General features: G+C 38.9%; 1 protein-coding gene and 1 long non-coding RNA gene across 2 annotated transcripts; both read left to right on the plus strand.

Moving 5' to 3' along the window:
* Positions 1-1,972: 1,972 nt before the first annotated feature.
* LOC111022482 (uncharacterized) lies at positions 1,973-5,714 on the plus strand. Its single transcript, XM_022299653.2, has 10 exons — positions 1,973-2,069; positions 2,265-2,494; positions 2,739-2,943; positions 3,213-3,303; positions 3,411-3,556; positions 3,893-4,136; positions 4,229-4,333; positions 4,436-4,618; positions 4,703-4,907; positions 5,056-5,714. The coding sequence occupies exons 2-10, from the start codon at positions 2,275-2,277 to the stop codon at positions 5,535-5,537; spliced, it is 1,881 nt and encodes a 626-aa protein (XP_022155345.2). The 5' UTR covers positions 1,973-2,069; positions 2,265-2,274; the 3' UTR covers positions 5,538-5,714.
* A 5,309-nt stretch (positions 5,715-11,023) lies between these two features.
* Positions 11,024-12,816, plus strand: LOC148211348 (uncharacterized). Its single transcript, XR_015791051.1, has 3 exons — positions 11,024-11,457; positions 11,540-11,584; positions 12,515-12,816. It is a non-coding gene; the product is annotated as an uncharacterized LOC148211348 (long non-coding RNA).
* Positions 12,817-13,486: the final 670 nt, after the last annotated feature.

Genomic DNA, 13,486 nt, shown 5'->3' on the forward strand with positions numbered 1-13,486 from the left:
TTTAAAAAAAATAGGTTGTAAAAATATTATACAGGGCGAGAAAAATATAGTTGAGATTCTACTCCTAAAAAGAAAGAAGGATAAAATAATACGTAGCTAAGTGGAGATAATTTGGTACTTTAACAAGCGAGGAGATATCTTATTATTTTTTAATTGGTAATTCTTCGATAAGAGTTCTTTCGTCAATTTTCGAAATTGCCTATTTAAAAATAGTCACAGGGCTGGTTAACCGGAAGAGAATTACTTCTAAAAAAAAAAACCGGAAGAGAATTTTTAAACTTTTTAAATAATAAAAAAAAAAAGAGTAATAACGCATGGCACAAGGCGTGGTCCAGTCTGCAGCGGCGCATTTAATGTTTTAAAAACTTTTTTTGTATAATTAAAGAAAAAAGTAATAATGCGTGGGAAAACCAGTTGACCGGGCTTCCAAGGCACCACTGCAGTCTACCACGGTGCGTTTAATGTTTTCAATTTCTTTCATAATTTTCAATATATATAGTGTTTAATATTATCGGTCAGTTTCAATCGGATGTAACATATTGTGTTTGGGGAAGAGAATACCCTGGACACGTGGAGGACCCCTATTGGTACTCCAAGATGACTCATGAGTCATGTCCAGCTCGGGCCGCCGAGATCACCACCACTAGCGTTGACAGATGCTAAATATGAGGGCCGAGGTGAACCTGGCCGAGGTCCGACCTACCGGAAAGCTCGGTGGGGGCCGATGTGAGCTACTGTCAGCAGCGTGATTATCGGGTGTAAGCGTCGGTCCCGAGATTACCGGGTGTAACCATTGCGAGATTAGCGGGACTACCACCCATAAGTAGAGGACCTCACTCCGCGATCAGGTACGATGATTTATGACCTCGAACTAAACTGGGAATCCGACCTATACTGACTTGATCGTCGGAGTGCTCACCTTTTTGTGCAGGTCCGCCCAAGTATTCAGATCGATCCGAAGGCCGAGTTCGAGCTGCAATCTAAAATACACTGTTGTGCATATCCTTGCATAAACATATTGGATTAATTCGACCGACATCGAGTCGGTTTTTTCTTTTTGAAAAATCAATTCTGATCGATCTAATTATCAAATCGATCGATGATCACATCGTTTCGGTCGATTTTGATCGGTTTGATGGGTTTTTATTTGCCTCCTAACTCTTAAAAATATCCAATTCATTTCCTAACTTTCAATTTTGTATCTAATAGACTCTCAAACTTTTAATTTTATATCTGATAGATCTTAAATTTGTTAGATTTTTTTTAAAGTGGAAGAATTTATTGAATTCAAACAACTTCAACAAGATCTGTTATAGTCTTGGACTACTATGTCTAGGAATCTAACAATCTATTTGTTAAACCTAGTGATATATATACATTTTTAAGGTTATGGACTTATTTAATGCATTATTAAAAGTTTAAAATTTCACTATAATTTTTATTCTTTTTTTAAGTTTAGAGACTCGTTAAATGCAATATTAAAATTTAAGGAAAAATCCCGTTACGCTTAACCCAATTTAATACTAAAATAGATAAATTAAATATTGTTTAAATGATTTTTTATACAGCCCCAATATGAACCTTTTGATCTACCGTATATAATTATAATATTTGAAACCAAGTTCATGCAGCATACTCAAAGGAGGTGGGAAGAGATCTCATAATGGCAACGGAGGAGTTCTTGCAATATGTGGTTTTTAGGGTGCCACGTGGAAGACTTATTTTTGTTTTATTTGCATTTACTTAAAAAATAAATGGTGGTGTTTATCGAAAAGATCATTGACCATTTAAAAAAAGAGGTTAGTTTGGAGAAGAAAAAAGGGAATAATAGATATAATATTACCAAAATAAGCATTACAATAAGTTGCGATAATTATCATAAAATTTGAAACAAGATGAGGAACTACCGAAAAACAAGTAAAGTGCAAGAATGTTTCACTTAATAACAGAAATTTAAAAATAGTAACACTCTAACAAACCTTTCATGTATAAATACTACACAGTTTTCACCTGCATTCAATATCCAATAATTTAGATCTCTACACTTCAAACACAAAGAATAGACAGTGGTTGGTTTTGAATTTCTCTGCTTTCTCCTCTCCTTCTAAACTTTCTCATTTTTTGCTTTCAACTTATATCTTACGTTATTCTTACTTCTATTTACTTCTATTTCTCATCTTTAGTGCACTGAATTGTGAGAAGCAAGCACAATTTAAATTGAGTGATTATGTAATTAAACTCTTACATTTTACTATTTCTTCAAGGGACGCAAAGATGGCCAAACTCATCATCTTGATGGGGCTTTTGCTCCTTAGTTTCTCTGAAACATTGGTAAAAGCTCATGAAGACTGGCTATACAAAGATCCAAAACAACCATTAAGTGTTCGACTCAAAGATCTGGTTGGTCGGATGACTCTCGAAGAAAAAGTTGGCCAAATGACCCAAATTGAAAGGGTTAATGCTACAGCAGAGGTTATGAAAAATTCTTTCATTGGTAAATATATATCTCATTTTTATCATCCATTTACTTCTTTTTTTAATATAATAAATGTGACCTGGAATGGAGAATTGAACCTTCGACGTCTAAGGAAAGAGCAAAATACCTTAAACCGCTGGGATATGCTCGTTGGCTTAATCTCCGACCTCTCTTTATTTTCCTTAAGAACGAGGAAAAAAAAGATATTAAGTGGTTTAGTTTATTATGAATGCAAAATAATGTAATATTAATTGTTTAATAGGGAGTGTATTGAGTGCTGGAGGCAGTCCTCCAAAAAAGAAAGCTTCTCCTGAGGATTGGATCAACATGGTTAATGAAATGCAAAAAGGAGCTTTGTCAACAAGGCTTGGAATTCCAATGATATATGGGATTGATGCTGTACATGGTCACAACAATGTCTTTGGTGCAACCATTTTCCCTCACAATGTTGGGCTTGGAGTTACAAGGCAAGATAAATAATATTTTCCTCAAAACCATAATCTTTAATTTTAAGCTTTTACGATATGTTTGGAAGTGATTTTGTCTCCATCAAAACCACTTCCCTATAAAATGATGATGGTTTAAAGTGATTTTTGAATTATTAGTTGATTAAATCTCAAATACCAATGATAATTAAATCTCTTTTTTTAAAATTACTCGTTCTACAATGATTCCCAAACATGCCTTCCTGTAACTCAAAGAGGTAACGGAATTGAAATTTGGTTAAATTGAATAGGGATCCCCAACTAATGAAGAAGATTGGGGCTGCTACTGCGCTTGAAGTTAGAGCTACTGGCATTCCTTATGCTTTTTCGCCTTGTATAGCGGTAATTAACTAACTTTCCATTCTAAATGTTGATTTTGTGATAATTTATTGTATAATTCGTTGTTTATTATATATGAAATGTGTTTTTTCTCCTTTTGTCTCAATTAGGTTTGTAGAGATCCAAGATGGGGTCGATGTTATGAAAGCTTCAGTGAAGATTCTGATATAGTTAAAGAAATGACTGAGATCATATCAGGTTTACAAGGAGAAATCCCACCTAAACATCGTCAGAATACTCCTTATCTCTCTGGAAAGTAAGTCGTCCGCAAAAACTCATTATTTTAGTCTACATTTGGAAAATGATGTTAAGTCGGAGGACAGCCATATTCAAACACCAAAATAGAGATTAAATATATAAACCTTCATGTTTTACCAGTGACTTTTCATTTTATATCAATGCATCAACGATAGTAATGTTTGATAACTATTTCGTTTTTAATTTTATCTATTTTGTTTATTTAGTCATAATTTCTTTGGTATATTCTACCTTTGTCAAGAACATATTTAAATTGTATTTGTACCCAAAATAATTATAGAATGTAAGTCAATATTAATTGAATCACTCTTTGTTTCATATTATATGTATACAGAGACAAGGTGGCAGGTTGTGCAAAGCACTTTGTGGGTGATGGAGGAACCACTAAAGGCATCAATGAGAACAACACAGAGATAAGTAAAGATGGATTGTTTAAAATTCACATGCCAGGTTACTATCCCTCAGTCAGCAAGGGAGTTGCAACTGTTATGGCTTCTTATTCAAGTTGGAATGGAGAGAAGATGCATGCTAACAAATATCTTATTACCGACTTTCTTAAGAACACTCTTAAGTTCAAGGTAACGTATCTTACGTTACTCCTCTCATTGTCAATTGATTTATGGAAAATAGGAATAAAATAGTAACTTCGACAATTTGTTCGTGTTTTTAGGGTTTTGTCATCTCAGACTGGGAGGGTATTGACAGAATTACCACTCCACCTCATTCAAATTATTCATATTCCATCCTAGCAAGCGTTACTGCTGGCCTTGACATGGTTAGTATTGGTTTCAACATTTGTACGATAGCTCAACAAATAACAATTTCATTTGATTAATTAGATTTCTTTGTTTATTTATTTCTTTGTGTTTTGCTACAGATAATGGTACCATACAACTATCCAGAGTTCATCAATGGCCTTATCTCGTTGGTTAAAAGCAATGCAATTCCTATGAGTCGAATTGATGATGCAGTGACTAGAATTTTGCGAGTCAAATTTGTTATGGGTTTATTTGAGAACCCGTTAGCTGATCAAAGCTTTGTTAACGAACTAGGCAAAAAGGTACTCAATCTATATGTAATATAAAAGGAAAAAAAACAATTTTTTTTTATAGAGATTAATTTTTCTTTGCTTCGCTTTATATAGGAGCATAGAGAATTAGCGAGGGAAGCAGTAAGAAAATCACTAGTGTTGTTGAAGAATGGAGCTTCGGCGGACAAACCATTGCTACCACTTCCAAAGAAAGCACCAAAAATACTTGTTGCTGGTACCCATGCAGACAACCTTGGCTACCAGTGTGGTGGTTGGACTATCGAGTGGCAAGGCACCTCGGGCAACGACCTTACGACTGGTATAAAGTTATAACCCAATAATTTATTAGACCTCATTTTGATAATCATTTTGTTTTTTGTTTTTCTAGTTTTACTGACAAACAGTTAAAAACAGATTATGAGTTTTATGTTTTAGGTATCGCAATTGAGTATAACCTTCCTTTGTAGGTACAACTGTGCTTTCTGCCATAAAAGAAACAGTCGATTCTGGAACACAAGTTGTATTTGAGGAGAATCCAAAGAAGGAGTTTGTCCAATCACAGGAATTTTCGTATGCCATTGTCGTAGTGGGAGAACCTCCATATGCAGAAACCGCGGGTGACAGCTTGAATTTGACAATTCCTGACCCTGGTCCAAGCATCATTACAAATGTTTGTGGAACAGTAAAATGTGTGGTTGTACTAATTTCAGGAAGGCCCGTAGTAATCCAGCCTTATCTTGATTCAATAGAAGCACTTGTAGCTGCTTGGCTTCCAGGAACGGAAGGCAAAGGCATTACTGATGTGTTATTTGGTGATTATGGATTCACTGGAAAGCTTGCACGAACATGGTTCAAGACTGTGGATCAACTGCCAATGAATTTCGGGGATCCAAATTATGATCCTTTGTTCCCGTTTGGATTTGGCCTTACTACTCAACCTGTCCATTAGATTCTTGTTTTAGCTTAACTACTTTCTACCTATAGGAAAAATAATGTTCTTTAATTTATTATTATTATTATTATTATAAATCGTATTTGAATTTGATGCCCATAACTTTTTTGAGTTACGTATCCTCGTTAATATGTCTTGTTAAGATTCCATTATTCACTCGAGTTACACACTTTTAAACTATATAGATCTTGTAACCTGTGCTATTGTAATCCTATATACATAGTGGGACGACTATGAAGTTTTCCTCTCATTATTAAAAAAAAGTCTATTAAACAAACCATCATATTCAAACGAGCTTCCAAGCAAAAGGTTAAATCACAAGCAATTTCATCTTTATACCTCCCTATTGCAAACGAGACTCAAACTTGACTTTGAACCTTAATTCACCACTATCATTTAACACTATAGGAATGTAGATGTTGTGTGGCCGTTAATTTCAATCTATCCAATATATAGATAATAATTACATTAGTGCAACTACAACTATCAATAACAATAACACTACAAGGTGTGGAATTTATAATGCATATTGTGTAGAAAACATTATCTCTTTCTTCCTCCAAGGGATCTTTTAGTAAGCAATGAATACGTAGATTGTAGACTTACTCTTTCTCCTTGAAAACCAGTGGTGGCTTCTTTGGTAAGCTTCAATCATCTTTGTGCTTCCATTCTACCCAAGAGATGGGTTTAGTAAAACAAGAATAATATATCATCACTCCACCCCATTACTTGGTCACTCGTGGGTCACTCTCTAGTTTATAGATGTAAAGCTTGTTTTAAATTTTGGTGCAATCTTACTTAAAGCTTGATATAACAAATTCAAACGATCATCTCTCACAAATTAAGACTAGAGTAACTCAACCTTAGGATCAACAACTTGACAATTTGAACACAACACAATTTAATGACAAGAACTTTTTTTGTTCCTCGAATCTTTGATATTTTTTTCCTTTTTCTTTGATATTTTTTTTTGCAACTGATTATTTTTCTTTTATTAATGACTACAGTGCAAAAATTCAAGAATATCAAGGAAAGTTGTAGTATTCCTTATATTACGCTTGGTAATTAATTTGCTTTCGATAAATATGACAAAAAAAATTAACACAATGTAAATATATATTTCACCTTTAGAGTCGGCCAAAGGATGTTGACCAAATTCTCTGACACCAAATTATAAGTGTCAAAGATGCTCAACTTACAAAGCAAGAATCCTTCTAAGGATCCTTGCAACATTAACAAACATGAATGGCTAACTTAACGAATGATTCCAACGAAGAGTTTTGTTCGAAGGATGAATAACTCTTAGATCAAACTTAAAATCTATGATAGGCAACTCACTCTAGAATTAGGTTGATCTAGACTAATTCAACAAATCAACTAAATTTTCAAACCTAAAGCAAGATTTGAAAATAAAACAACACAAAAGGGGGTTTAAGAAAACAAAGTTTTTAATTATCATATTGTGCCCATAAAAATCATTACAAGCCTTTAAAAAGGCTAGGACGTTCAAAATACAAAAGCCCAAAAGTAAGAAAAAAACTATTAAATGCAAATCGAAGAAAATAAGATATAAGAAAGGAAAACTCAATTGCACAATAATAATGAGAAGTCTAAGTGCGGATCGAAAAACGTAGCAATGCTCCAAATTGTCTTAAATGTATCTACCGTATGACCTGCGTAGCATAATGATAGCATTTTACAAGATTTTACATCACAAACTCCCAAGAGGGGCAATCCGGACGAGCACCTATTCATAATTCTACACACTTTTTTTTGCCACCTATACCACCTTTCGAACTATATGACTTTTCCTAAATCATCTTCCCACTATTCTCTTCTCGACTTATTGCAGTAACATTATAATTAAATTTGGGTTAAAAAATTTGTCGATTCTTGTGCATTAGCCAATCTTGAAAGATGTAACGTGAAACCTCTGGAACTTTTTTTGCCTTGCTTCTTATAATAGCTTCTTCAGGAACATGGAATAATTATCCAGAGGATTGCTCGCGGCCGAGCAGTACCACGTGGGCTATCCAGATTCGGTAGCAACATTAGAACTTAGAGTGTTCCTAAAAAAGCAACAATACGTCTGAGTGGAAGCCTTATTTAGATCTTCCACTCAGGAAAATGCCCTGGAACATCATTTATCCAGAAGCTTGCTCGTGGCCGAGCCGTGCCACGTGGGCTACCCGGACTTGGGGGTAGCCTTGGAACTTAGAGTGTTCCTAAAAAGTCAGGGATACGTCCGAGTGGAAGCCTTATTCGGATCTTTCGCTTGAGAAAATGCCATGAAACATCATTTATCCAGAGGCTTGCTCGCAACCGAGTGGTGCCACGTGGGCTATCCGGACTTGAGGGCAGCCTTGGAACTTAGAGTGTTCTGCCAGGCTGGCGGTGGCACGACGATCCACTTTGATTTCGTACGTGTCAGCGTACTTATTACCATATATGGGGACGCGAGAGATCGTCCTTGGGTCGCGTTCCCCCAACCGTCACCGTCCTTCGATTTCTTTTGTCATTATGTCGCGTGCGCTTTGAGGCATCCTTTGTGGTGTCACCCGGTACGTCGCTTCACTCGTCTTTGAGTACAGACCGATGCGTCCTCGCCAAAGCGACACGTAGTCATTTGATCCAATGGCTAGGGATCGCCCTCTTCCCCTTTAAATTGGAGATGTGCCCCCACTCCAATCGTCATTGCTATTTCTCCTTTCATTCTCCTCAAGTTCCTTTACGAATAGACAAAAAATGCTCGGATCTTCTAATAGCAATCCCATTGATGCAGACACTCCTTCTAGGAATAGCCCCGCTTTTTTGGAGGGGCATCCTCCCGATGGGGTTGCTGTTAGAAGAACCTGACATCTCCGTTCGTTCGAAAGGAGACTCGGCAAGAGCGAAAGGAGAAGTGGTAGTGACAGCCGAAGTGGAAGTGTTCCTCTAATTTATAGGAAAAGGAGAACTTCCCCTAACCTCTGGATCAAACGACCATGTGTCGCTTCGTACTTTGGAGCAAGTGAAGCAAAGCGCCAGATGGGTCCACCGGGGACGCCTCAAAACGCACGAGGCATAATGACAAAAGACATTCAAAGTCGGTGATGGTTGTGGTTGCAAAGCCCAGGGACGATCCCTCGCACCCCAGATATGGTATTAAGTACGCAGTACGTATGAAATCAAAGTGGAGCACCATACCATCGCATGCCTGACAGAGCACTCTAAAGTCCAAGGCTGCCCCTAAGTCCGAATAGCCATGTGGCACCACTCGACTGCGAGCAAGCCTCTGGAGAACTTATGTTCCAGGGCATTTCCCCGAGTGGAGCAGCTAAACAGGGGTCCCACTAGGACGCATTCTTGCCTCTTTAAGCACACTCTAAGTTCCAAAGCTGCCCGCAAGTTCGGATAGCCCACCTGGCACCACTAGGCCGCGAGGAAGCCTCTAGAGAACTAATATTCTAAGGCATTTCCTGAATGAAGCAGCCGAACAGGGTTCCCACTCGGACGCATTCTTGCCTTTTCAGGAACACTAAGTTTTAAGGTTGCCCCCGAGTCCGGATAGCCCACGTGGCACCACTTGGCAGCGAGTAAGGCTATAGAGAAATGATTTTCTAAGGCATTTCCCCGAGTGGAGCAGCCAAACAGGGCTCCCACTCGGACGCATTCCTGCTTTTTCATGAACACTCTAAGTTCCAAGACTACCCCGAGTTCAGATAACCCACGTGGCACCACTCGGCTGTGAGCAGGCCTCTGGAGAACCAATGTTCTAAGACATTTCCCTAAGTGGAGCAGCCGAATAGGACCCCCACTCTCACATATTCGTTGAAATCTAACGGATGTTCAAAGTACGTCTCCAAGCTGGAACAGTGACTTCCTTCTCACAGGTGATAGGAAAATCATTGGTGGGAGAGGACCGTTGAAGACATTTATAATAGTAATATGAAAGGGTTTTGTATTTCATTAAAATTAAGCGAAGGCTACAAAAAAATGAAGGCTACAAAAAAAAAAGGGCAACAAACATAAAGGCTGAAGGGATGTGAATCCCGGAGCGGAAGTGAACCGTTGTTCGTGACATTCGGGAAACAAAATCAAAACCTTTAAAGATGAAAATACAGGGGAAAATCATACATTTGAAGAACTTTTCTTCAACGGTTTCCACCCGAACACCACCACCGTGCCTTCTTGGCTATCCTCTTGGGTCTCGAGAGCGTGCTTGTGGGAGCACCGATTTGGAATATGAGGGAGAGTTGAGGGAGAGAGCTTGATTGAGAGAATTCAAAAATGGGAGTTCTGTTTTGCAGAACGTTTCTGCAAAAATTTCTCAGAAAAAACAGTGACATGGGGAGTTACCCCACGTCACTTAACTCCCCACTCCCTTGCAAGTACTTTGGGCAATTGCTGTAACGACCCAGAATTTCCCACACACTTCTAGGTTACGTTAACTACCCAACTGATTAAACTTAACCCCAAACACGTGATGCCAACTCCCTATGCAACAATTATATAAAATCAAGTTCCACCTTTCATCAATTCAACAATAAATCAATTTCATAGAATATCAATCAACAACATCCGTGGACAACCTCACGAGGCAATTTTATTATTCAAACTAGGCAAAACTCAATGAATGGAAGAAAATTAAAATAGACACCTATCCCGAAATAAAATTAATAACAAGTGGGAACCTCCCAATTATTCAAATACGAACAAATAGTTTATTGACCATAACATAAGGTCTTAACTAATAACTTAAGCTAAGCAAGAGTCACTAAGCAGCCTATGGTCCTCGCTCGTCATGTCTCCTCCGTCTCATCACCATGGTCGCCAACGAGTCTTTCACCTGAAACAATAATTGTAGAGGGGGGGGGTGAGTATATAAAATATACTCCGTAAGTAGCCCTCACCAACAACACACACACATCATGCTCAACTAAATCATGAAACATTCATAGTCATGCTTTTCATCACATTATGCATTGAAACATAGACACATTCTATAAAATTCGGTGACAACCACAACCAGGAACACATTAACTACCAACCTCTAGTCTCCCTAACATCTCAAGTACCTCTACGCTTATCACAGATATCCTAGCCTTCCACAGTTAACTCCTTCGAGTAGAGTTGGCCCCTGACCATTTTTACCCAGAGCCCCGACACTACCGCATTGGCTGTAACGCCCCGAGCCCTTCAGGTTAGTTAGTCTCGAATCAGGAGATTTTTCATTTAATTTTAAATTGATTGTTAATTAAATTTATCTATATTTATCGGGCTCTAAACTCCAATTAAATTAATATTTACCGGACGCCGTGTGGTGGGTCTTGCTTAAGAGGGGATGGATTTCTTATCTTTGGGCTTGGACTTGTTGGGCCTCCATTGGGTTAATTTGATTTTAAAACAAAGGGAAAGAAAAAGAAAACAAAACAAACGGAAACCCTAGCCCAAGTTCTCTTCTTTCTTCTTCTTCTTTCTTCTTACCCTAGCCACCCCTTCCTTCTTGTTGAAAAACCTTCGGCAGCCACAAGGGCGTTTTCCGGCGAGGTGCAGCGGCGTTCCGGCGGCGCTTCTTTGGATCAAACATCAGCGGCGGTGGCGCCCCTTCGGATCGAGCAGCGGCGCTGCGGCGCTTCTTCGAACAACAGTAGCGACGTCCCGATCCAGCGGCGGCGCGACCTCTTCCTCGCGGCGGCACACGGCGACGGGTCAGATCCGCGGCGGCGCACGGCGAACGGGTGGTACAGCGGCGAAACGGCGGTGACATGATGCTACGATCCGACGAACAACAACTCCAGCGGCGGGATTTGTACGTTACAGCAGTGTTTAGGACGTTTGGCGGTGACCCACATCCGTTTGAAGCTCGATTTAGGCTACCCACACCTTGGCGAGCTAGATCTAGGTGACCCACATCTATACGAAGTCGGTTTTGGCGGTAATGAGCCATTTGAACCTTTTTTTGGATTGATTTCGAAGGTTAAATAGTGTACGTAACGTGCTGTATTTTTCTGTTTTAGTGCTTAGGTGTGAGGTCGACGCAAAACTTAAGGGCGCGATTGTGAGTAAGTAGACAAGGGGCGTGTGTGTGCGTTAATGTATGCTAAATTGTCTCTAACATGCTGATTTTGTGGCGTTCAATGCTAATTTTGTTACGTCATTGTGCTAAATAGTTCTCGTTGTGTTAGTCGATATACTTGGAGTAGTGTTGGATGTTTGTTGATGAAAATGGTGAGATTTCTGCATTGCTAAACTGTTGAGTATTGCTGTGGTAATGCTGGTTGCCTGGATATGCATGAATTGTTTGGCGTGTTTTGTGAGTTATTACACTTAGTAATGCTTGTTAAATAATGGTGTTGGATATTAAGCATGATTGAGTTATTATCTCACTATTAGAGAGTTGTCTATGTTGTGGAAGCATGCTGAACTGTATTTGTGAATTCAAAGATGCAGGGGTAGTGGCTTAAGAAAGTATACAGTAAGACTCTGGTGAGAGTTGGATTCCTGGAGGAAATGAATGTGTGAGTGTCAGGGCCTTGGGTATAAATGGTCGAGGGTCGATACGAGGAGTCCTTTGGAAGGAAGACTATTGGGGCCTTGGGTATTAATGGTCAAGGGCCAATAGATGGTGAAGTCATTGGGGCCTCGGGTATAAATGGTCGAGGGCCGGTGCAGCAATGTCGGGGCTCTGGGTATAAATGGTCAGGGGCCGACTCTACCCGAAGAAGATAAATATGGAAGGTTAGGATAGCGGTGATAAGCGTAGAGTTACTTGTGATGTTAGGGAGACTAGAGGTTGCTTGTTAACGTATGTCCTGGTTGTGGTTGTCACTAAATTTTATGGAATGTGTTTATGATTGAAAGTATAATGTGTTGAAAGGCATGACTACGAATGTTTCTTGATATAGTTGAGCATGATGTATGTGTGCGTTGGTGAGGGCTACTTACGGAGTATATTTTATATACTCACCCCCCCTCTATACTTATTGTTTCAGGTGAAGGACTCGCTGGCGACCGTGGTGATGAGACGGAGGAGACATGACGAGCGACGACCATAGACTGCTAGTCCCTCTGGCTTAGTTTAAGTTATTAGTTAAGACCTTATGTTATGGTCAATAAACTATTTGTTCGTATTTGAATAATTGGGAGGTCCCCACTTGTTGTTAAAGTTATTTCGGGATAGGTGTCCATTTTAGTTTTCTTCTATTCATTGAGTTTTGCCTTGTTTGAATAATACAATTTGCCTCGTGAGGTTGTCCACGAATGTTGTTAATTGATATTCTATGCATTTGATTTATTGTTGAATTGATGAGAAGTGGAACTTGATGTTATATAATTGTTGCATAGGGAGATGGCATGACGTGTTTGGGGTTAAGTTTAATCAGTTGGGTAGTTAACGTGACCTAGAAGTGTGGGGGAAATTCTGGGTTGTTACATCGGCCTTCGACCATTTTTACCCAAGGCCCCGATGAATTCACCATCTATTGGCCCTTGACCATTTCTACCCAAGGTCCCAATAGCTTTCCTTCCAAAAGACTCCTCGCATCGACCCTCGACCATTTTTACCCGAGGCCTCGATACTCAATTAGTGACGTATCAGCCCCCGACCATTTATACCCGAGGCCCTGACACTCACCCATTCACTTTCTCCAAGAATCCAACTCTCCCAGAGTCTTACTATATACTTTCTTAAGCCATGACCCATACATCCTTCAGCTCACAACCAATTCAGCATGCTTCCACAACATAAACAACATTCTAATAATGAAATAATAACCCAATCATGCTTCCACGATATAACATTTCTTAACAACAGCTCCACAATTAGTTTGTCACAACAAAGCATAACCAAGCAAATTCTTAAACGATTAGAGCCCAACACAGTTCACCCAAAACGCTTAATATCCAACATCAATATTCAATAAGCATTACTAAGTATAATAACTCACAAAAAACACCGAACAATT

The sequence above is a fragment of the Momordica charantia genome (genome assembly GCF_013281855.1).
Source record: "Momordica charantia cultivar OHB3-1 chromosome 5 unlocalized genomic scaffold, Mcharantia_2.0 BLBB01000005.1, whole genome shotgun sequence".
Lineage (NCBI taxonomy): Eukaryota > Viridiplantae > Streptophyta > Magnoliopsida > Cucurbitales > Cucurbitaceae > Momordica > Momordica charantia.